The 25,389-nt window shown below is 43.1% G+C and overlaps 1 protein-coding gene across 6 annotated transcripts in view; it reads left to right on the forward strand.

Annotated features, from left to right (window-relative positions):
* HECW1 (HECT, C2 and WW domain containing E3 ubiquitin protein ligase 1) overlaps positions 1-25,389 on the forward strand; it is a 393,767-nt gene that overhangs the window by 165,888 nt on the left and 202,490 nt on the right. For all 6 annotated transcript variants that reach the window (XM_023638970.2, XM_014738981.3, XM_070265507.1 and 3 more), the window contains one exon: positions 11,518-11,625. In XM_023638970.2, coding sequence (XP_023494738.2) covers positions 11,518-11,625 — 108 coding nt within the window. The remainder of the gene's footprint in view (positions 1-11,517; positions 11,626-25,389) is intronic.

Below are 25,389 nucleotides of genomic sequence, written 5' to 3' on the forward strand. Positions count from 1 at the left end.
ACATCATCAAAGACGAGAGAGGGCGTTAGAGGGAAGAAGGGGCGGTCAGCAGTATCGATTGTCATGAGACTCTGAGAATGAATGAGATCTGGTGTTAACGTGACAATTTGACTGAGACAAAAGTAAACACAGCTCAGCATCTTGGAATCTTAATCTGACAGTTTGTTCTTCTCATAGTGGCTGCACAAATATAACTGTGAAGCTATTTAATGCAAAATGCCAACACTTTCGGTGGCGTAGCTTTTCAAAAATACTTTCCAAATCCAAAATTATCTGTGAATCTTAAACGTTCATAATTTGTAGGTCCTTAGTAACTTATCTGCCAGATTTGCAGTGCCTTGCCAGAGATCAAATCGTAGATCCAGGCCTAGAGTTTTAGAGGTGGTGATTTCACCTAATCTGTCATTTCACAAATGAGGAAATGCCAATTCAATGTCTCTCAGGGCCCTGCCGCTGCCCATCCTTCTAGCAGACTCCATGCTGACCATAGGAACATTCCAGTGTGACATCAGGTATGGGCCATTCCACGTGAGTGGACTATCTGAATGTCCACATGAGGCCAGTTTTTGATGCTTTCAGCATCTGACCTCTAGAGCTCTCCAGGCAAACATGACTTTCCTTCTGCTGTACAGAGTGAGATGTCTGGGTGTGGAGGGGATGTGTGGCCCTGCTCACTGACACTGTCACCAAGTCACTGGTGCTGTCCTTAGCCAGGACCCGAGGAACTCACTGATGGGACAATAACAGCAGCATTACCAATATTTAAAAAGTGAAATCGCATTTGCTTGCCCTCATTTGTGGAGTAGTTCATGAACTACATGAGAGGGATGAAGGATTTTCCCTCCTAGTGGCATAGAATGGGGAAAGATCATGTGGTTTCAGTGACAGGTTGACCTGGGTTAGAATCACGTTCTGCCATGATAGGATGTATGGCCTCAGCCAGATAGTGTCATCAGATCTTTGGGTTCCTTATCTCCAAAATGGAGAAAAAAACTTTCTTCTGAGGATCATTGAGCAGAATTGATGTGCATTTACTGTGCCTTTACTGCCTGCTGATCGATACGGTGCATCTTCATTTAACTTGTCAGGTAGCTCTGTTCTCTGGATGCATCGTGGCAAATTACCCTCATTCCCAGGCTGCAGTCAGCCTAGCCTGGGCCCTTAGACATGTACTCAGCTGTTAGAGTTGTACATTATACACAAAAGCTTCTTACCAAACCAACAAGGGTCTGGAAAGAGATTTTAGACGTCAGTAAATGGGCAGAAACTTATGATTCCGTCAAAAACAAGTCCATAAAGGCAGATTTGCTAGAAATCAGTATTTCCGGGAAATAGTTTTGCAATTATTCATTCAGGAATGCCTATGTGATTTTGACAAGTAAAATGTAATTGTTTATGAGTCTTGTACTTAAGATTAAAGATTCATGGCCATGGCTTACTCACACTAAGGGAAGGGACAGTATTGTATCATTTGGTTAGGGTACATAAATTGAAGGATACAATTAATACTTTTAATCATTAGAATGCGAAATTAATGAGAACATATGTATTCAAGTATTTTTCTTCTTTTATAATTGACATATAACATTATATTAGTTTCAGGTGTACAACATAATGGTTCAATATTTGTATTTATTGCAAAATGATCAGCACAATAAGTCTAGTTAATATCTGTCACCATAAATAGCTACGAAGATTTTTTTTCTTTTGATAAGGACTGTTAAGATTTACTCTCTTAGCAACTTTCAATTATGCAATACAGCGTTTTCAACTATAGTCACCTTGCTGTGCATTATCCCCGTGACTTATTTATTTTATGACTAGAAGTCTGTGACTTTTGAGTCCCTTCCCCCATTTCACCTACCCCTCAACCCCTACCTCTGCCAACTACCAGTCTGCTCTTTGTATCTATGAACTTGAGTTTTTGTTTGTTTTTATAAATTCTACATATAAATGAGAGAAATTGTCTTTCTCTTCTGACTTATTTCACTTAGCATAATGCCTCAAAGTCATCCATGTTGTTGCAAATGGCAAGATTAGATTTCACTCTTTTTATGGCTGAATAGTATTCCATTGTATATATATATATATATATATATATGTATACCACATCTTCTTTATCCATTTCTCCATTGATGTACACTTAGGTTGTTTCCATGTTTTGGCTATTATGAATAATGCTGCAGTGAACGTGGGAGTACGTATATAAGAAAAGAAGATATATCTTTTCAAATTAGTGTTTTTGTTTTCTTCGGATAAATACCAGAAGTGGAATTGCTGGATCATATGGTAGTTCTGTTTTTAATCTGAGGAACCTCCATATTTTTTCCATAGTGGCTGCAACAATTTGTATTCCCACCAGCAGTGCACAAGGGTTCCCTTTTCTCCACATCCTTGCCAACACTTATTTCTAGTCTTTTTGATAATAGCCATTCTAACAGGTGTGAGGTGATATCTCATTGTAGTTTTGAATTGCGTTTCCTTGATAATTGCTGATGTCAAACATCTTTTCATGTACCTGTTGGCAATCTGTAGATCTTATTTGGAAAAATGTCTGTTCAGATCCTCTGCCCATTTTTTAATCAGAGTGTTGGTTATTTTGCTATTGAGTTGTATGAGTTCTTTATACATTTTAGATATTAGCCCATTATCAGATAAATGAATTGCAAATATTTTCTCCCATTCAGTAGGTTGCCTTTTCATTTTGTTGATGTTTTCCTTTCCTGTGCAGAAGCTTTTTAGTTTGGTGTGGTCTCATTTGTTTATTTTAGCTTTTGTTGCCTTTGCTTTTGGTGTCAGATCCAAAATATCATAGCCAAGATCAATGTCAAGGAGCTTACTGCCTATGTTTTCTTCTAGGAGTTCTATGGTTTGAAATCTTTAATCCACTTTGAGGTAATTTTTGTGTATGGTGTAAGGCAGTAGTCTAGTTTCATTCTTTTGCATGTAGCTGTCCAGTTTTCCCAGCACCATTTATTGAAGAGACTTTTTCCCTCTGTATATTCTTGGCTCCTTTGTTGTAAATTAATTGACCGTGATAAGTGTGGGTTTATCTCTGACCTCTCTATTCTGTTCCATTGATCTATGTGTCTGTTTTTATGCCAACATTATACTGTTTGATTACCATAGCTTTGTAGTATAGTTTGATCAGGGAGTGTGATGCCTCCAACTTTGTTCTTCTTTCTCAAGATTGCTTTGGCTTTTTGGGATCTTTTGTGGTTCTGTACAAATTGTAGGATTGTTCTATTTCTGTGAAAAATGCCATTGGAATTTTGATAGCAATTGCATTGAGTCTGTAGATTACATTGGGTAGTGTGGACATTTTAACAGTATTAATTCTTGCAATCCATGAGCACAGAAAATCTTTCCATTTATTTGTGTCTTCTTCAATTTCTTTCATCAATGTCTTATAGTCTTCAGTGTACAGGTTTTTCGCCTCATTGGTTAAATTTATTCTTAGATATTTTATTCTTTTTGATGCAACTAAAAAGGGATTGTTTTGGGGCCGGCCCGGTGGCGCAGCGGTTAAGTTCGCACGTTCCGCTTCTCGGCGGCCCGGGGTTCGCTGGTTCGGATCCCGGGTGCAGACATGGCACTGCTTGGCAGCCATGCTGTGGTAGGCATCCCACGTATAAACTAGAGGAAGATGGGCACGGATGTTAGCTCAGAGCCAGGCTTCCTCAGCAAAAAGAGGAGGACTGGCAGTAGTTAGCTGAGGGCTAATCTTCCTCCAAAAAAAAAAAAAAACAAAACAAAAACAACAAAAAAAAAAGGGATTGTTTTCTTCATTTGTCTAATAGTTCATTATAAGTGTATAGAAATGCAACAGATTTTTGTATATTGATTTTGTAGCTGGCAACTTTACTGAATTCATTTATTAGTTCTAACAGTTTTTTGATGGAGTTCAAGTATTTTTCACCTCTTCATTTCACATTCCAATATTAAAATAATATTTAATATCTTAAAACTCTCCCTAGGATTATTAATTTTTAAAAATAGCCATTCCTTTGACTCTGTTGGAAGCAGTCCTTATTAAAACTGCTTAAACATGAAATAAGTATGCAATTAAAATTGTGAAAATATAATTGTATAGGTAAAATAGGCATAGTACGCTCATAATTTGCAAAACTAGCTTTGTTATTAATTTAGAATTTTAATAAATCATGTCATTATTATGCCATGCTATCCCTTGCTATCCCTATATGATGCTAGAATTTGCTCGGTAATTTAAAATGTAATGAAACTAGAGAACATTGCTGCATTCAAAATTTGAAAAATTACGAGAGGATAACTGAGAGCAAAATTAAAATTAAAAATTCTCTAACATGTCATCTTTGAATCACACTCATAGACTGGTGCCTGAGAACGTATGTTCCCTTCTATATCTTGTATATCTGGATTGCTCCATCTGTGTGGGGTTAGAGATTATGGTCTGTCTCAAATTGATTGTTTGGAATTTTTTGAGGCTTCTTCTGTGACCTGTACCTGCTCAATGTTCATAAATATTTCATGTGTGGTCATAAAGAAAGTGTATTTTGTTCTGAATAGGTTTCTTTCTATTTATCTATGTATCTATCTATCATCTATCTATCTATCATCTATCTAGAGATAAAGAATATTTTATGTATATCTAGAGAATATATATATATAGAGAGAGAGAGAGACAGACAGAGATTTTATAAAACGTGTTTACTGAAACTTATGCATACTGGGGCCATGTCCTCACCTTGTACAGTTCCATAGCAGCTGAGGGAGCGGTGGTAACCGTTATCACAGAACCATGCAGAGCAAGGACATAATTCTGATATGTACAAGTTTCAGTTCACAGGGCGTCTCACAAAGCAAGGATTGCCTCTCTTTCTCATATATGCGTGTATTATTAATATTATATATATAAATTTCCATCATATATTGTATATTCTGATTTTTTTGTCTCCTTGTTCTTCCCTCTTTTGAATGGAGTGTGTCAAAAATTCCTAGCAAAATTTTTTTTAATTTTTCATTTTAATCCATCTAGTTCTACCTTCGCTTCTGTAAGTAATATACTTTGTAGATGTTAACTCTGATTATTAAGTGCATAAATGTTCATATTGCTTATATCTTTTTTCTCGATGGTGTTTAACAGTTTATCATCACAGATCTCTATGTGTGCCTTGTGCTACACTTTGTCTTGAATTCTATTTTTTTAACTATTTAAGATTGCCAGTCTCCCAGTTTTCTTCTGCTTCATATTTGCTTGGTATTATCTTTTTCTTTTCTTTATTTTCAATCTTTGTCGCTTTTTAAGCATGCCACTTTGTGTGTATGTTTTTATTCTGATCTGGGAGTCTGACTTTTAACTGGCTAGAATAGAATACTTACATTTATTGTACTTACTGTTCTTTTTTGAGGGGGGGAAGATTAGCCTTGAGCTAAACTACTGCCAATCCTCCTCTTTTTGCTGAGGAAGACTGGCCCTGAGCTAACATCCATGCCCATCTTACTCTACTTTGTATGTAGGACGCCTGCCACAGCATGTCTTGACAAGCGGTGCCATGTCCGCACCTGGGATCCGAACTGGCGAACCCCGGGCCTCTGGGAAGCGGAACATGCGCACTTAACCGCTGCGCCACTGGGCTGTCCCCTGTACTTACTGTTCTATTAGGGCTTATTTTCGCCTTCTTTCTTCATATTCTTTATTTACTGCATTTTGTTTTTGTTTCTTTTATTTTGTCTTTTCTACTTTCCACTAACTGGATCAGTTTATTTAAAAGTTATGCATTCTCTTACTGTTCTTATGGTGATTGCTTTTAATCATAGACCAGTGGTTTTTAGTCAAGGGTGATTTTGCCCCCCAGAGGACATTTGGTAATGTCTGAAGACTTTCTTGGATGTCACATTGTAGGTAGTGCTTCTAGCATCTGTTGGGTTGCCACTAAACATCCCACAATGTGCAGGGCAGCCTCACCACAACAGAGTTAGCCAGACCAAAATATCAGTAGTGCTAAGGTTAAGAAACCCTGCCCTAGATCATACTCATATTTACTTGCCACTGTCAATTTTTCTAACCTTATCAATAAATATCTCTTCTTCCAGCAGACGAGTAGTTCAGCCAGCATATTTTCATATTCCTTTGGTATTCCAGGACTTTCATTTTCCAGATGTGGACACTTTCCCTTTTGTTCTGATACCCCTTAGCCTTTCTTGTATATTTTCTGTCTTTGTTCTGGGAGGGTTTCTCTGTCAGATCTTCCAGCTTCCTGGTCCCTTTATCATCAGAACTCACACAGTAGAGTAGGATAAGAGCCATGACGGATGAAGGCATGAATGTTGTAGCCAAATGAACAGCACTCACATCCTACACATTAGTTTCAGTTAGCTCTCCATGGGGAAAGACTTCTATGGTTAAATAAGGATGGAAAACTCAGCCTGCATTGCCCCACTCTTAGAGACTCACAATGCATACTGAAGGTTTGAGAAGCCTGGAGGGAGCAACCCACTTTACTTTGTTTAACCCGGCATTTCCTACACTTTCTTGAGCGAGAAACACGTTCTTATTTCCCAATATTTGTCCATCAGGTGTTCCAGCTTGGGAAACCATACACTAGGAGTTATGGGAAATCATAGAGTAAGTACAGAAACCCAACCCTTGCCCTTAAGAAGCGCTTAATGTACAGAGCCTTAAAATTTAATGTTTTAGGACGAGAGCTAAAATTGTCTCTCTGCCTGGACACCTGCACATGGGAATTCCCAGAATGCTTCCTTACAGACATCAATTCGTGAAGAACTGAAGTTTTTCCTTTTCATCAGCCACCCTATTAGAATACAGAAGAGCTGGAGCTGAACTTGCTCATTAAGGCGCAACCAGTTAGAATACTTATGTTCAAAGAAACAATCTGAGGGAAAAGCCACGGAAGAGAAGAGAGTGCCATTAATTTTTAGGGCTTCCCCTGCCCTTTATCCTTAGATTCCCTTCGTAGCACAAGAGAGCGGAGTTTCTCCATCTTTGGCTTAGTAGTATGAATGGCGAGTAGATTCTCCCTGGATCTCCTGGGCTACTGTTTAATAAAGCCACAGTCTAGCCGTAGTAGGAGAATCCTTGGGGATTTTGCCGAGATTTGGTTATCAATGGGCATGAGTTCCTCTGAGAAATGGCAGCCACGTTGTATTTTCTCTGTTGGGCTTAGGAGATCGAGGTAGTGGATCAGGTCTCCTTTTTAACTGATTCTGGGCTCACTTGCCCATTCTGCTCTCGACAACAACAGTCTTGTTGTTGTATACTCTTCTATTATAGGTTAGGATGTGGAAACTATAGCTACAGATTTTATTTTAAGGACAAAGCAAGAGAAATACGTTCCTCGTTTCTTAGGTGTGCTTGTTTCTGTAAGCTTCACTAGAACTTTCAGATTCAATTTTGTTTGTTTGTTTGTTTGCTAAGGAAGATTGTCGCTGAGCTAACGTCTGTGCCAGTCTTCCTCTGTTTTGTTTGTGGGACCCCGCCACAGCATGGCTTGATGAGCGGTGTGTCAGTCTGCACCCAGAATTCGAACCAGTGAACCCAGGCTGCTGAAGACAAGTGCATGAACTTAATCACTATACCACCGGGCTGGCCCCTCAATTTTTTGATAATCTGCAAAGATCTTTTCTCTATTATTAACTGTGGGGCAGGAGGTACACACTAGAAAAAATAAATATCACCCAGCAAATATAATCCTTTTTTGAGAAACTTAATACACTCTACACGTTCTATACAAAATGAGCAGTGGCAAAATTTTAAATAGTACCGGCCTAAGCTAATGTCTCAGGTTATTACTAATGGTCTTACACATTAAGTGTCATGGAGCATTGCCATAGAGGACCCTATTTTTAGCCCTGACTGTAAACAGAAATAGCCACTTATTGGATGTCTGACACTGTTCTCAGACCACTGCCTGTATTAGCTCATTTAATCCTCACAACAGAATTGGGGGTTGGTACTAATATTACCCCTACTTTGTAGTGAGGAGCAAAGACACAGAGAGATTAAATAAGCTGCCTAAGATCTCATAGCCAGTAATGGTGGACGTAACCCTCCTACCTCACAGGGGCTGTAAATATCCCTCTAATCACACAAACATTGCTCCTACAAAGAGACTTCCGCCATGACAGAGAGTGCCGAAAAAGAACCTCTGGGTAGAGAGCCCAGAGGCTGCCATTCTAGTGTGGTGGAGAGCGTGGCTGGGCCCCCATCATCCATTCCAGTCCTCTTTTCTTCTCCAGCACCTTCCTCTAGTGCAGAATCTGGTCCACTAAAAATTACATTTCCCAGACTCCCATGCAACCACATCCTGGAATTCAAATTTGGTCCCTTCCTTTAGATGCACCTGTGCAAGACTAGGAAGGTGGAAGTGATGGGGATCCTCCTTTAGTCTGGGGCTGCTGCAAACATGGCTTTGATAAATTAAGCTTTTCTACCATACTGGCCTAGTGTCCACTCACTCACTTGGTGGGTGTCAGCCAGCAGTGGTGATGGCAGTAACCTATTCAGCCTGCCACTGGCTGGCCACTATCTTTGTGGGTGGAGAGGCAGTTGCTGTGGCCTGTGCAGCAGCCTCCTGCTCCCCGGATCAGCTGTATGGGGTTCTTGTACTCAGCAGGTCCCATGTGGCCTCTCTGAGTGAGGGAGAGGCAGCGCCTGGGAGAGCCAGTGTTATTCTGGGGGCTGTTCCCAGAGGCCTGGCCTAGAGTCCATTTCTCCGATACTTAATTCCCTGCATTCAATCCCTTTCTGCATAAAATATCCAGACTGATTCTGTTTCTCTGCATCTGACCCTGACAATACACTTGGATTCCCACGCAAAGACTAGTGACTTTTCTAACCATTGGCGGTAAATGCCTTTGGGGAAAGATTTGACCTCTCAGCAGAGATGGTCTGGGCAAGAATTCAGACTATTCTATTTTCTTGTGTGATATTTGTTGTGAAGTGTTATTATTAGTGTAAAGGAATGAGATGCTTATCAGGACGAATTGGCAATCTCTTAAAATGTGTTGTGTTTAAATGTTACAGCGAAATGTATCTTGCTCTCTTTAAAATGTTATTTCACTATTCTCGTCAATCTTTTCTGATTCTTCCCACTCATTCACCCCCATCCTTTTCTCATTTGTACCCCTGGGGTTCTTTAATATTTAACCCATTCTTATATGTACTGTATTCTAATGAAATTGCCTGTTATTCGAATAAATCCCCAAATCTATTGGAAACTTCCTGAGAACATGACCATGTCTTGTTCACCAGTGTCTCCCCAGGGTTTAGCACAATGCCTGGAGTGGAGTAAATACTCAATACACATTTACCTAATGTGTGAATGAACTTTCCCCTTCTTGGTGTTATTGTATGTGGATACGTGACCATGACTTTTAAAGTGAATATTCTGGCAATAAGAGAGGATCAATTCAGGTAAATTCCACTCCTTGGAGAATAGCCATAACAAGGCAAATTTCTGTCTGGAAATGAGATTTGTTATATCTGTACTGAAGACCCAGGGAGCCAGGAAAATATTATGCTTTTTTTTTTTTTGTCAGAAATGAGGCAATTACTATAAAAGACATATTATGCAATCATCTTAGTAACCCAAACAGGGCTGTAAGCACACACTGTGAATATAAAGACAGGCAAATTTTGCAAATAAGTGATTTTCCAAGAGATGCCAACACTTCCTGCCATTAATGAGGCAGAGACAGTATTGCCTTGCTCAATCATCTTTGCCAAAGTGGAGGCAGGCGAAAATGTGCTGTCACCATGGCAGGGCACAGGCATGTCTACCAGTCATCTTATTGAATCCTCCCCCGTGGGTCCGAGTTAGTACTGCCCCCACTTTGTGGTAAATGGCACAAAGGCCTCTGAGAGCCCTGCCCTCTGCCCCTCATCTCTGTTGGTTTTCCCGGTCCAGCCAGATACAGGATGTGAACCTCAGGGTATTGTAGTTACAAAAAGACTTAGTCCCTCTCTGCAGAACTAGGCCTGCCCTCAGGAGCCCCTGAGTTGTGGTGGTTTCTCCAGTCACTGTGGTGGATTTGCACTCTCAAAACATGGTTTCCCACAGCCTCAGATCCATCTGGCTCAGGTGGTTACGTTCTGGTACCCATCTGCAAGGGCCCCATACAAGGTCAAGGTAAATTCATATCCCTGTCCTAGTCTGCACTGAAAACGTGGGGTATGGAACTAAGGAGGTGACGGTCAACTTGGTCTTCCAGAATCTGTTCTCTCCAAGAATGCTGCATTCCTCTGCAGACACCGGCTGAAAGAAGGACATTGATGGGTTGCAATGTGATGAGCAGAGAAAGGGCAGGAGAGAAGAATGCACCGTCAACTTCCAGCTCCTCTCAGTGCCTCCATGTAGCAGGCTCTCCCCCACCTCGGGCCTTGGACACCACAGCCAAGCCTTACTCCGCTCTCCACACATCCTGCCTCCATCTCCACCCTTGTGGCTTCCTCTCATCCCTCAGCTCTCTCCTGACCTGCTGTTGGCCTTCCTCCTTGTTAACTCCCTGTCAGAGCACCCTGTTCTTTCCTTCATATCCCTTATCACATTTATTTCTTTACTTAGTGTTTAAAGGCTATCTCTTCAATTGTTTGTAAGCTTTCACACAGTGAGTTCACAAAGGACCGCATCGGTTTTGCCCAACACCATGGCCCCTGCACCTTTCTCATTATAGCAGGTGGTTGGATCTTAATAAGTATCTGTTGAATGAACAAGTAAACGCACAAGCACATGAAAAATGGATGGACAGATTGGTGGATGAGTCCCATGTGTTGGATGATGATGGGTGTCCAGGCTGGAGAAGAATTAATAGAGGGTGTGGCCCATGAGAAGTGGGCCCCAAGTGAAACGTGCAATTGGATGTTTTCTCTATGCCTCATCCTCAGACCCAAAAAGGAACCAGTTAATGAAAGATTTAGGAGGAAAATTTTTACACTGAAATTTCACACATGAAAGAGCTGTTCAAAAGTGAAATGAACTGCCATAAAAGCAATTACTTCCCTGTTTCTGGAGGTGTTCAAGAACCAGTTAGATGATCCCGGGCCAGGAGTGTTGCAGAGTGGGGAGGAGATTCCAGTGTTAAAAAGGAGTTGGGCTCGGGGCTGGTCCACTGGTGTAGTGGTTAAGTTCATGTGCTTCTGCTTCAGCAGCCAGGGGTCCACAGGTTCAGATCCCAGGTGTGGACTCAGAACCACTCGTCAAGCCATGCTGTGGTGGCGTCCCACATAAAATAGAGGAAGACTGGCACAGATGTTAGCTCAGTGACAGTCTTCCTCAAGCAAAAAGAGGAAGATTGGCAACAGATGTTAGCTCAGGGCCAATCTTCCTCACCAAAGAAAATTGGGGATTGGTCCAGATGATACCTGAGGATGCTTCTAGCTCTGTGATGCTATGATTCCAGGTGCCTTTTCTTCAGTTGAGCTGGAAACGGCATTAATATCTTTTGCTCTTTTAATTTTTTTTTAATAAATATGCTGTTGGCTGATATGTTCTCTGCCTTCTTTTCTTGGAATTATAGATGAGGTCTTGTCAGAAAACTTTCTGGACTATAAGAACCGTGGAGTCAATGGTTCTCATCGGGGCCAGATCATCTGGAAGATTGATGCCAGCTCTTACTTTGTGGAGCGTGAGTACTTTTCCCACTCCTGTTGCTCAGGATGAAGCAGAATTCAACTGCTTTGTTCTTTGTTCTGTTGCCTCCTCTTAGAAATGTAAAAGAGACATGAGTTTAATGAGATGCTTAAAAATAGTGAGCAGCGAGCTGGAGAGTGGTGCGTAAAAGCCATCTAACCCAGCCCTTTAAATTCAAGGAAAGGTTTGGTTCACGTTCAGTAATAAGCCTCTGGATGCAGGACCTTTTGGCTCATTTCCCTGAGCTTTCACTCCATGGCTCCTCCAGGGTCTCTACAACTTTGTGATAGTTGTCCCTCTGTATCCTGCCATCCAGTTTTGGCTTTGCCTGACCCAGTCCTTCAAGGCTCCTCGATCACGGCCCCGGAATGCTGGGCATATTCTGCACTTTGCCCTGGTCTGTGGCTTTGGCCACAATTCCTCAGGATGGGGTGCTGTATTGGTAAGGCCAACCTGTTTCTTTGATTCTTGATCTCCTGACGTTTCTGGACGTGTAAACTTGTCATCATGTATCTTATTGAGATATTTTCTAAACTCTTCTGCTCTCTTTGAGAATAAATAATTTTCACAGTTATGGAAGGATATTTTTCGTAGGTCTCCATACTGGTGCATTTCCCATTGCATGAGGAAATTTCTACCTGGGCCTCATGTTTGCCAGCTGAAGGAATGCACGGATTACCCCTAATCCACAACTCCGTCCGCTCCCACTCGGGTACTGAGAGAGCTAAGGGCACAAATTCCTTCATGCATCTTCTGGTTCAAGGCAGGTATTCGTTCAATATAGCACTTCTGAAAGGAAATAGAATAGTCTATTGTTCCAGCTGCCCAGTTCTCAGAGGAAATGATATAGGACCAGGAACCTAAAGGTGTCTGTTATCATTTGACTTGTGGTTCAAGAAAAACTATGTCCTCTACCATATTTTGCTCCCATTTTTATTCACTCTCATTTTCATTCATTCACTTAATAAACATTTTCTAGGACTTACTATAGTCCAAAGACTACAGATTTGAGATGAAAGGCCTAGTGTCAGCCCTTTAGAAGCTTATGGCGTCTCTGCTCCTAGAAATGACACAAGTGCCCATTTTTTTTTGCATTGGCACATACAGAATGGGTAGACAGTCAGGAGATTTGATACTATCAGATGTAGAAGGAACACGATTTTATGGGATATGGTTGCTGGCCCTTGCCTTTGAGTTATGCACAATGAAATTCCCAACAAGAGATTTCCTTTTCCTTAATACTTTACTCCCTGACTCTAGCTTTTCTTCTCTCTAATCCTGCACACTGATACCAGACAAAACTCCTTCAACCCAATTCTGCTACCATCTGCCCAAAAGACGCTTGGCTGTGCTTTCATAATATATCAGCTGAAACCTCTCTGCCCAGCTGCCAAGCCCCAACAAAACTCATCCTCATCCCTCACCCCTACTTCTCCATCCTCCCCAGCACACACTCGTTGCCCTTGTCATGCCAGTATCTTCCCTTATCCCACAAATAGCTTCATTTATCATAAAGAACATGGGTGGCTTAATTTGAGGATAAAGATGGGCTCTAGCTAGTAGTACCTAATATGACTTCCCAAATGCCAAAAAGAACAAAAAAGGTAAAAACTTGCATTAGCAATGAATATTAGTCTTGATAGTTGACTGTGTGCATCAATCTACATTGGAAGTTTGCTGGAAGAGTCCTTCCTTACTAAACACCCATTTTCTTCTTTCGGGTTCTAACTAATTGAGAAATAGACACAATTTAGGGTCAGAATATAATATCAGCTCAAAATGGTGCAGGCAGGAACACAACTTAGAATTTTTTATCTGTTTAGAGTCAAGGAAGTAGGCATTAAGGATAATATGAAATCTCATGACTGTTTCTTCATTCTGCGTGAGCCAATATGAAAAAGGGGAATTTGTGTATAAATTAATCTAGCACTAGTGCCATTCCTTTCAAGGCATTTCTTCAAGATTTCTGTGACATATAGAACATTTCCTGTATATTCATCTCAAATAACAAACCGTCTAATACAATTGTCTTCATCAGCAGTATGAAGACACACTTTAAATATCATTAAAAAGATATTGTAAAACCAGCTCTGTAAAACACATAAAATATTGTCATAATTGAGTGAAAGTGTATTCAAACTTGGTTAAGTAGCAATGTCTTATAATAAACAAATAGCTTGCCAAGTCATATTCAAAATAACTAAAAGTTGAGCACTTTAGAAAAATGACATTTTTAAAATGTTCTGGTGCAAACTTGAGAAGATCTCACTCTGCGATGTACCTGTTGGACTAGCAATATCTCAGTGCTTTGGGAAATGGACGAAAGTGAAATTGAAAAAGTGGCCATTTACATTCTGCTAATATATCAAAGGAGTGGTCAATATACTAAGAATGTATTATTCTGTACAAATGTAATATAATTTGTCAAAAAGTAAAAATTTATCAAGATAAAGCTTAATTGAGTTTGCAAATGATTAGAATATTAACTCAGGGAACACATATAAATCAAATAAATGTAAATCAAATAAGTTAAAATGCTGTAATGAATCATATTTTTAGAGTCTGAATGGATTAAAACTATATAATATGCTATATGAATTTATATTTTTTACCGTGAAATAATTTGAATTTTCAAAAACGTATGATTGAAAAACTGCCAGATTAACAAATAGGAAGAGATTGGAAGCACAAAATGTCCTAATATGGCTGTCCTTCATGAACACATCAAAGGTCCTCTTGCTGTAATAAAAATGCAGAATCTAGACCATTATCCGGAAGGTTACAGAAGTCTTTGTTATGAATCAAAAATAGGACTCTTTCCCAGTCTCTCAGTAGTAATAAGCACATTATTCTAAGTGGTAAATTATACCTTCTTAAAATTAAAAGTAATTTTGTAAACTTTGAACATTGGCCGTATTTTAAATGTTGAGGTACGGCAGAAGGTCATTCTTTCTACCTGGGAGTTAAATTAAAATAATAAAATAAATGGTTTTTATTCTATTTTCATTTACCATTTTTTTCTTTATTTTTTCCTTTTATTATTTCCTTTTATGAGGTGGAAATATATTGCTGATCCTTGGAGTCTATAATGTTTAAATAGCAGATTTCTTTTGGGGTTATGATTCAATTTAGAATTAGGTGATTGCTATTGATTTATATGATTTTTTTTTAAAGTTCTGACTAAATCAGAGTTTGAAAGTACCACCAAATGAGGAACATTCAAAACAAATATTTTCTGCATTCTCCCAAGAGTTACATGCATGATAAAATACAAGAGGAAATAAAGCCAGAATCATTTCCTATTCTCTGGCATAATTATTCCCTAGTGGACACCTGGCTTTTTGACTATAGTAATAATTGCTGTAATATGAAAAGTGTGAAAATGCAAATTTTGACACCGACAAAAGAAACAACTAGTGAAATTCTAGTTTCACCCTCGTGATAAAATCTTACAATATTTCATTGTTATAGTAACTCAATTATTATTTTTTAATATGTGCAGTCAGGCTCCGTGGGCCAGTCTCACACCCTCAGAAGGAGTGACCACAGGCCTTGTTGATTGTGTGTTCCTTCAAGTTGGGGCTCATATTGCCCAGAAGCAATGACCGGAGGCGGTGATGCAGCAGCGAAGGCATCTTTTGCCTTGATCGCTTGCCCAAATCTTCTACATGTTGCTCCCTGCTCATTGTAGTTTTCCATCCATAGCAGGAAGAACAGAGTGGTGTGCCTGAGGTGACCACCAATTTCTGGCCAAAAGAGTTTCTCCCGAAGGGGGCCCCCTTTCTCCACCCGCCCTCGTGTCATGTCATGTTGTTATCACAGTCATGACGGCTGCCTTCTCACAGCTGTCCAGGCGTACACCAGAAATCTGCAGTCATTTTAGACTGCTCTGCTTTGTCTTGGTATCCTGCCTCCTTGGACCACCGGTCACCAGGTCCTGCCTCGCCTCCAGGTTGGTCCTTCACATCCAGCTTCTTCCCAGGCTCTGCCCTCACATCGAGGTTCACACCCTGATTACTGCCTACTCTGGTTTCCTCACTCCCTGCATCTGTCAGAAGAATGTCCGTCAGTCTCCTTTTCAACACGTCATTTCCAAATCCTTTTCTGTCATGTCTTCCCAAATTTAAAAAACACACAGTGGTCCCTGATTACACACAACAGGAAATCTAAGCACCTAGTCCTGCTGAAAGTTTTTAACGACTGCCGTTGAGCATGGCCAGGTAGAATTTACACAGGTGGGGTCGAGGGGTCAGGCTTTGCCTCCTCGCTCCACACTTCCGTGGGTGGCTCCAAGTGAGAGGCACGTGGGCTCAGCGTCCACCCTGGTGTGGTCCCGTGGACTCTGAGATTCTGCTTCTTCATCAATAAAATGAAGTTAACATACATCCCCACAAGGTGACCCCCTGAAGATCAACTGACTCGGCCCCATGAGTGCCAGCCCTGTGTCTGGTACAGCCAGATCTGCTGTGCAAGTGGAAGCTTCAGAGACCGCAGTGCTGTTCCAAGGGGGGTCAGAGCAGGAATGTACATTCTGCTTTTCGTTTCTCCTCTGGAAACAGACATGTCGCTGACTTGGGGACAACTGTGAATTGAATGGCTTTATTCTGAGAGTTTTCTTTGGGGAAATGCTTTGCAGCCAGAGTTGGAGACCCAAGGGCACTGAAGGAAAAGCAGGGCTCCGGGGGAACCAGCTGCCATCCCCTTATTAGCATTTCTGGCACAGGCTTTCTCCGCTCGGCAAGGCAGCCAGAGCCAGGACGAGCTCTGCCGGAGCCAGAGGCTCCCCAGTTCCGTGATGAGACACAGGGATCTCGTCAGGTCAACAATCCAGATGGTTCAGGTGACACAGGCTTATAGCCTTTTATTTGAATCTGGGCGTCTTTTCACCAGACTGCTCTGTTTTTAGAACCAGTCCGGCTGAGAACTGCTCTGTGGCCTGCCATTTTCAATCACTGTGTGGTTATTTCCAAGGAGCTGTCTCCATGTGTCCTACAATAAACGTCTGACTCAGGCTCTAAGCCCTCACGAAGTCTAATGTCGTCTGCTTGGGGGGACTATACATACCCCATGAAACATAACCCAGTGACAATCTTTAGGAACAAGTCCAGCTCCACATAAAGATTTGCAGGATAACGGGCGTTTAGATTATTACGTCATCTTATTTTTATTATATAGTTCCATGGAAACTATATCTACCTCCATTGCTCATCCAGTTTAATACTATCCTAAAAGGAAATCATGCTAAAAATTGAACTCTGCACACTCATAAAGGCATTTCAGTATTGCTTACTCATATTTCGTAAATTTTGAGGAAAGAATACACAGTACACAGCAATACTTCTAAAATTATCTTTCCTCTTTCATCTGTGTCTTTTCACCATCTGATTCCCTTGGTGTCCCTCCCACCTAAACTTCTCCATCAACCTAAATCTGCTTGTAGCTCACTCATGCCGGTCTTCTTCCCTTCTCATTTCCTCCACATTTTGCTTTAAAAGCCTAAGAGAAGTACTCTTTCTAGAGAGAAGTCTCCAGGGGCAGTAGAGGCAGGAACCCACGTCACTAAACACACACTCACTCACCCTTTAGCAGACCAGAGTGAAGTGGTTGAAAATATTCATACCATAATAATTTGTCCCTTTGATGCTATCATATATCATATATTGTACATCTTGTGTGCCAATGGAATGTAGAAAGAATATAAAAGTGCTTAAACTGGTGGGTGGAGCTGGCTAGAGATGGTTTCTTGGAGGAGGCCTTAGTGAAAGAAGAGGATGGAGGGGTATGCCGGGGATGCAGACAGGCATACTGCATTTCATAACCGTGTGGAAGAAAACAGAGAGCTGTGATTGGCTGGAACTCAGGACAAAGCTGAGTATTGTGTGGAAGATCAAGGTGCTTAGATTTTATGTAGTATAAGAAACCATTTATTGCTTTTTTTCTTTTTAATTTTAGGATCAGGTGATCAAAATGGGTTTGAGGACCTGTTCATGCAAGGCAATTTATCCGCCTTCAGTAATCTCAGCTGTGGCTTTTGGCATGGGACACAGGGCAGGAAGAGGCCTGAGAGGGGCTGTGGTTACAAGCTGGTCATGATCTGGGCTGCCAGAGGCCAACCTAAGGGTTCTGACTGAACAGGGCCAATGAGACAATGAGGGTGTGGCAGTGGGAGAGTAGGGGTCCAGGTGGGAAGACAAGACATAGGAGTGAGGAGACACACACAGCAGGCTTGACCTCAGTCCACCCAACATGAGAAGCCAAACTGTTGTGTGCAATCTTATCTTTCCATGTCAGATATTCCATGACATCTGGGGGCATCAGAGTCGATCTTTGATCCACAGAAGTACCAGTCTCTCAGATTCAATAACAGACCACACACAGAGTGACTGAGCATTATTACAGAAAATAGGTGTGAAGATATAACCAAATCCTTCAATTCAGCAGTACAGAAAGATAGCACTGGCTTCTAGTTGGATACATGTCAGATTCTTCCGATGAGATGAAAGGTCTTAATCAACACAAATGAATAGTCAAAGCCATATTAACTCAAACTGAGACTTTTTTGGATTAATCTTGAGTTACCACGTCACTAAGAGAACATATAGACCTGCCTCCCTTAACCCTACAGAGCTGGAGGCCTGCTGGGGACTGTGCTGGTCTCCAGGGACTGAGATCTTGAGGTGAAGGCTTGGTCCCTGCTCTCTGAGGCTCTCAAATTGCAGTAGGGGAGAAAAGCACATATCTCTTACTGTGTCCTGTGTCACTGATGAGGAGAACCCAACTGAGCTCTGGGGCATGGAGTTGACCACCACCCATGGATAAGAGGAGCTGATATATGGACTTGACCAGTGGGAAGGAATGACTGGTGTTGGGGGCTGAGTGGTAGAGGGGTCATTCCAGGCAACGGACAGCAGCTGCAAAGGCATGAAGTCATGAGGCATGGGGGACAGTGCGGGTAGAGAAGCCTGGGGTAGGGGCAAAGAGTTGAGGATGGAATCCTAAGGAGGAGGAGGAGGACAAGATATCATCAAGTGTAGCAGTTTAAGGATGGCCACAAATTCCATGACATGCCTCATAAAGAGACGGGGTTCATGCCCCCTCCCCTTGGGCCTGGGTGGGCTCTCTGACCCCGTGCTGGTTTCCATGCCAAAGTGATGCTGTGCTGGCTTCCAGGCCCCAGTCTTAAGAGACTGGTAGCTTCCACTCCTACCTTTAGATCACCCACTCTTGGAGCCCTGAGACGGCTGTGCTGTGAGAAAACCAAGACGGCCAAGTGAGAGGTTGCATGGAGAGAAGGTGTGGCCAGCCCAGCTGCTCCAGCTGCCCCTGCCCAGGGGACAGCAGAGGTCCAGCCCAGCTGCTGTCCACTGCAACAGCATGTGAGACCCCAAGGGAGAGCCACCTAGCTGTGCCCAGTCACCTTATGGGCCTTTGAGGAGAGAATAATACAGTGATAGTTTAAGCCATTAAATTTTTGGTTCTACTATTGTGCAGCAATAGCAACCATAACATCAGGGAAGCCAAAAGAGCAGGGCCGTGGAAGTCAGGGGAGAAGAAACTACCAAAGGGGGCATCGTCGACACAACCTGGTGAGTGCCAACAGAGGAGTCTTGGAAGACAGGGTCTAGAATGCCTCTGCAAAGAGTTGCCACAGAGGGGTTGTGGTAAAGTTTGTCCAAAAAAAGAAATTCAACGAGCTGATGAGAAAGACTTCAGGCTGAAGGGTAGGGTGGCTGGTCCATCTGGCTTGTTCAGATCCATCCTGGTTGTGGCTCTGAAAGTCCCCAGCCCAGGAAACCTCTCTGTCCTGGACACACTGGAGTGGTCGTGGCCCTCTAGTAAATCTGCCTTGATAGAGAAGAGGCAAAGTCTGTAAAGCCCTCCTCCAGGGAGGGTGGCTGTGGAGTGACTCTGAGGTGGCAGCATGAGAAACAGGTTGGAGATGGGCTTGAACTTGTGTATAGACTGAGTGGAACAAGCCATAAAAATAAGCGTTCTCATTTATTTACTACTTACTTGTGTCCACTTCTTGGCGAGGATCTTACATTCTTTTATTTTATGCTAATGAAAGCACCAAGACGTGGGTGCCAACACCACTGTATTTGAGGAGAAAGCTTAGTCTCTGAGGTAGGTGGTAGCTTGTGTGGTAGGTGGTAGAGCTGGCATATGAACCAGGCTCATCTGCTTGTGCTCGTCAGCCCCAGAGAAGAGCCTATGGAAACTTGGAGATGCCGGACATAGAAGGGATGCTTGATAGACAGAGGTCCTTAAGGAGTCAGCAGGAACAGGATGCAGAGAATAGTTAATGAGACCAGCCTTTCCTAGAAGCCCGTGAGCCATGGACTGGATGACCGGAAGTGTGGCTGGGGTGGGATGGAGACAGAGAGATGGGAGGAAGAAGTGTTGTGCTGACCACTCTACAGTGCCCCTTTTCCTAACAAGGGAAATAAGTAGAAACTGGAAGAACTCAGGAGTGATTTTCACCTATACAGACATAGTAGAGTAAAATTAGAACTCTACAAAAAATAGATTCTCTCCATCCCTCTCAAAGCCACTCCACACACAAAGTGAATCTTTTTTACTCAAAATGTGGAGCTAGAAACAATCAGGACTGCTGAGGCCCTTCATATCTCTGCTTTCAGAGAGGGCTTCAACCAGACAAGAAGGGAACATCATACCCATTTTAATCTCCATGAGATGGACTCAGTAGCTTTCTCATAAAGGCCTGTGGCGGGGGAGGGCAGAGAGAGGCCAAATTTGGCAGGAGACTATGTGGGACAGACAAGGGAAACTGACCTAACTAAAATGCTGTGTCTGGACCTGCAGCCAGGTGGGTGAGGCCATGTCTGAAGGGCATTGCAAGCTGATTACCACAATGTCCGATCAGACAGACACGGCAGATGGGCACAAAGGTGGCTGCGGTCATCCCAGGAAGCTGGGCTATGCTTGTGCCTGGAGATCTGTGCATGGGTTACAAGATCTGACCCCGGGCTGTCATCTGGGGTAAGGCTGCTATCCTGATTAGAGGAATAATACTGCTAATAACAGTAGCTGAGCATCTCTGTGTCAGGTGCCAGGCTGAGCCCCTTACCCCATTTAATCTTCATGCAAACCCTAGATGGCAGATATTACTTTCCCTTTTTGTTTTTAAAAATTCTTCCTGAGGTGCAGGAAGATAATGCAACTGGTCCAGTATTCACAGGTAACAAACAAATGATGGAACAAGGATTTGAACCTAGGCAGTCTGACCTCAGAGCCTGCTCTTTTAGTCATCGTGATGCCCTGATAAGGCCAAAGTAGGCCAGAAGGGCTCCCACCACCAAGGTGGAGATTCAACGTGGAGATGTGATCCATGGCGGGTGGGGTACCAGGTAAGACCCAGGCTAGAACTCTGAAGTTGGAGTCAGTGCTGGGGGCTTAACTCTCAGAGTGATTGGCAGGGAAATTATTTGAGCATCAAAAGTGGGAACCCAGACGTCACTGGGCTAGCAAATCCTGACCAGGGGAAAGAAAGTCGAGATGGTTAATAAACAGCCTTCCTCCTTTCTAGATGATTCTGAGTGGGGAGCTCACTAGGCTCCTCCATAAAAAGCTTAGAGAAAGTCAGATTAGAAGACAGAGGCTATCCAAGATTTCAGTCACTTCCTCACACGTAAATCCACAATCTTCTCCATTTCCATGTATTTGTTATGTGGGTATGAATCCCATTTGTGTACACATTTATAAAAATATTACTTGTTCCCTGCAGAAAATTTGAGGAAAAGATAAAAATAATAATCAGCCATAATTTCAGTACTTGATAACATTTTAAAAGGTTTTTTTTATTGCTAGTAGCATCTCCCCTTAGAAGGGCTTAATAAATATTTATTCACTTAATTAATGAGTTAATTAATCTAGTGCTCAGAACTCGTGCAGGAAGCATGAGACTTGTGCTCAAGGACAACCACCGTCGTGTCTTATCTTTCCCACAGATGGCCCCTGAGCCATCTAAAGGAAGAGACAAGAAATATGGGTGGAGGGGGAGAGCCGGTGGTCCCTGGTCAGACGCATGGCAAGAGGGTGCCACAGAGAGAGAACAGAGTCAACTGACCTGTCTAACTTCTTGGAATAAGGAGGTGTAGAGAGGTACCACCTTGTAAAGCAGAGGATTCTGCTGTCTAGCAAACATGGCCCAGTCCACACTGGGAATCTAACCAACCAGTTTAGCACTCCTTCCCTCTCTACCGAGGCCGGGAAGCGGATGCAAGAAGAGCATTCTGGGAAAGGGGGATTTTCCCTTCTCCCACTTCATTCCCAACTTACCCTTCTCTCTTTTGACCCACCAAGCCTTTCAGCCAAGTCTGTGGTCCTGCACAGTTACAGTGTTCTCGGTAAGGACAGACACCCACGTTGGTCAGAGAAGTCCTGCCTGCACACCTGTGTGCCTTCCTGGACTCCTGTCACTGCTCCTGTGCACCTCCCTGGGGCCCGTTCAGAGGTTACCCCTAGGAGTTTCTGACATCAGCTCAGACAGGTCTCCAGTCAACTCCAGGGTCATTTTCTACAGCTACACTGTCCACACCGGCTTTGGACAGCCAGGAAAGAGTTCAGAGTCCCAATAATATAAAAAAGCACAAATCCTCACAAATTCTCATTAATCCAAACTTCAGTGTCTCATGTATCCCACTTTTCCAAAATTCCAGAGTTGATGTGGTACCCAAGAATATTGCAAAACCCACCAACACCCACAAAATCTAGAAAACACAAGCAATGCCTCGTCCATTACAGCAGCTGTTAATCTAAGCCCTGTTTCCCTCTTTCCAAGCAAAACCAGAGTTTGCAGACCCCTGGTCTGTATTTAAAAGACCACATTGCTGTTGCCGGCTCTGTTGCCTGAGGGAAGAAGGCAGACAGAAAGCAGAAAGGAAAAAGAAGAACATTGTCCTAGTTTCAGCTTCACCAGAATGAGCACCAATCTCTCCTAGGTTGCTCAAGGCCTAGGAGTTTAAAATCCACACCAGAGAACTCGTCTTAGAAGACAGGAATTGTGTCATTATGCCTCCCATATCCTTGGAGAAAACACAGTTAAAAATACTGCACACTCTACCAGAGAATGATATATATGAAACACTCCTATTTTTATACAAACTCTAGAAATTCGAACCTACAAATTCAAAGCCTGTTCAGGGGACTTCTATTCCTTATATTTGAAACCTCTTAATCTCTTTCTGTCGCCAGTAATAGCTACCCCTGAAAAAAGAGGCTTATTTTACAGTATGTTTTCTGTAACAAAAAACAGGAATTTCTAGTGAAAGCTAAACCTTTAAGGCTTGGCTGACCCTTTAACAAAGGAAAAGATAAGTATTAAAAGAATATGAAATATTTTTCAGAGGGGGAAGAGTAGATTATGTCAATCTTTGGGGGAAAAAACAATAATAGGCACAAAGAGTATGGGAACTTGGAAAAGAAATAATAGTCAAAATAATCTTCGATTAGACCTCATCCTTCCTACTAGCCTAATGACAGGCAGTTCCCAGATGGGAGAAAAATACATTTCAGGCAAACTCAATGTAGAAAATGAACATTCAAATATTAGAACCAGTTCAATGGAAGCTCTGGGTACTTGACACGGACAAAGTGACCTTACAACCGCACAAAGCAAATTCTTACAAGAGACGGACTCTTGAAAGAAGACCCAGCTCCTCCCCAGGGCTGGTGTTGGGCAAGACTTTTCTCTGAGTCTCCAGCTCGGTCCCTCCAGCTGGACCTCTTGCGGGAGTTCCGTCCACGCAGCCCCTGCAGCGCCCTCTGTCAGCAGGTCCCTGGCAGAGCGCAGAGTAACAAGAGTGTCATTAGCTCACTCTTGCTATCCACAGAGGCTGGAAAGGAGGCGGGGAATCTGCAAAGGGGTCCGGAGACCCATTGTGCCAAACGTGGGAGGATAATGGGAAGCTTATCGGAAGTGCCAGGCTGGCAGTGCAAGCTCAGCTGGATGCATGGTAGGAAGAATTCCATAAAGCCTGTGATTCCTGCCACCTAGACGATGTGTGGAAGTAAGGGAATATTTAAATATTGGGATGTTTGTGTCTGATCAGGACTGTTTCTAATGAGGTTGCTCCTCTTGCTTGACCACCTCTCACACAAGCAGGAGCCAGAATTTGGTGTGTGTGAGGGTCTTCTGTCACCTCTCCCACCCCCGCACGCTTTCCTCCAGGACAGTTCTTGGTCCTCTGGCATAGACTCATCTCTGAGCCTAGCTGGAAAAGATGCTGAAATTTCCAGTTCCGTGGCCTGCGCATGCTAGACGACAGGTGGAAAGGGAGGCCCTGCCAGCTGAGCAAAGGCAGGCTCCATTAACCCTGCCTTCATAGTGCCTGGGTTTTACGGGCTGGCCTGTGTGCCTCAGTCATCACCTGTCTCCAACAGCCTTGACACTAACCTGTCCCATCACTGGCGTCTCAATGTCTGCAGACTGTCTTCCTGGATGGCCTCCACCGCTCAGCCATGTAGTCAAGATCAGTGCCTCCAAATCAGAAACAAGTTTTTCCCGAGAGACAATTCCAGTAAATTCCAAGCCTGCAAATACTATCTTTTCCTGAAATCCCACACCAATGGAGTGCAGTGTTCCTTTTTCAGGAAAAGAACTTGCTTGCTGTAAAGGCAGCTTTTTCGATGTCAGGGATCCCTTAGAGGGATTCAGCTTTCAGTTGCTGTAGCCTAGGTGGGACTCAGCTGCCCCTGGGAAAAGCAGCAGCCAATGCCAGATGGCCTGGTGTTTTTACACGTGCTCTGAGTTACCATGTCCCACATGCCGGGGAGACAAAACAGTAGGCAGGCTCTCCGGCCAGAACTGCAGATCTGAGGGTTCTTAGCCTGCCAGATTCTCCCCACATAAAACTATGGTCAAAACTATGGTCTTAGGCTAAGCCCCTAACTATGCAGCTAAGTTAGTCATGACTGAGCATCCATTGTGAGATGTCTCCTAGAATCTAAGGGAGGATTGGGCAGGGAGAGAAGAGAGGCATCCTGAGAGGAAAAGGGAAGCAAAGACAGAGGAACCTTTTCTACTTGCGCAGCTTTCTGTTTTTCTTGCCAGGGAAGCCCGCCCCTGAGGATTTCACCTTGTCATGCATCCCACGTGGCGGCCTCAGCAGTCCAGTAGCAAGACAAAGTTGGCTAATATCTAAGAGAAGTACATACTTCCCAAAAACACCTCTGGAACACTCTCCAGCAGGTCAAGAGCTGGCTCAAGACATTCTTAATCAGCCCGGGATATGGGGAAGGGTCTCCATCTGGCTCCCTCCCTTCGCGCCAGGAGCCGTGCTCTCTGCCTTCTGGAGCTCTTCAATATGACAGTCTGTTGGTCTGTGGCCTTCTGTCTTGTGTCCCATCTCAGTTCCAGGGAACTCAGTCCTCCAGCATCTGACCAACCAAGACCCTTCCCTCCACTTGGACCGAAATGCAGAGACCTACCCTAGAAATCCAGGACTAGGGATAAAAATACGTGGCACAGAAGAGCCTAGACTTTGTGGTGTCACTGCCACTCCTGTACTTGGCCTTGGAGGATCTTCTGGGATCCCCGCCTCCGGCCAGAAGGCCCAGGGAGGCTGAGAGACAGCTCAGCCAGCTCCATCCCCAAGGGAAGACTGCTAAGATGCCAGCAGCTATGCGAGGCTCCCTTGGCATTTGCCATACTCGTTACTCATGCCTTCCGCCTCTCACTAGGGATTTTTCATTTTATTAGTCTTTTCAAAGAACCAGCTTTTGGTATTCTTGATCCTCT

The sequence above is a fragment of the Equus caballus genome, chromosome 4 (genome assembly GCF_041296265.1).
Source record: "Equus caballus isolate H_3958 breed thoroughbred chromosome 4, TB-T2T, whole genome shotgun sequence".
Taxonomy (NCBI): Eukaryota; Metazoa; Chordata; class Mammalia; order Perissodactyla; family Equidae; genus Equus; species Equus caballus.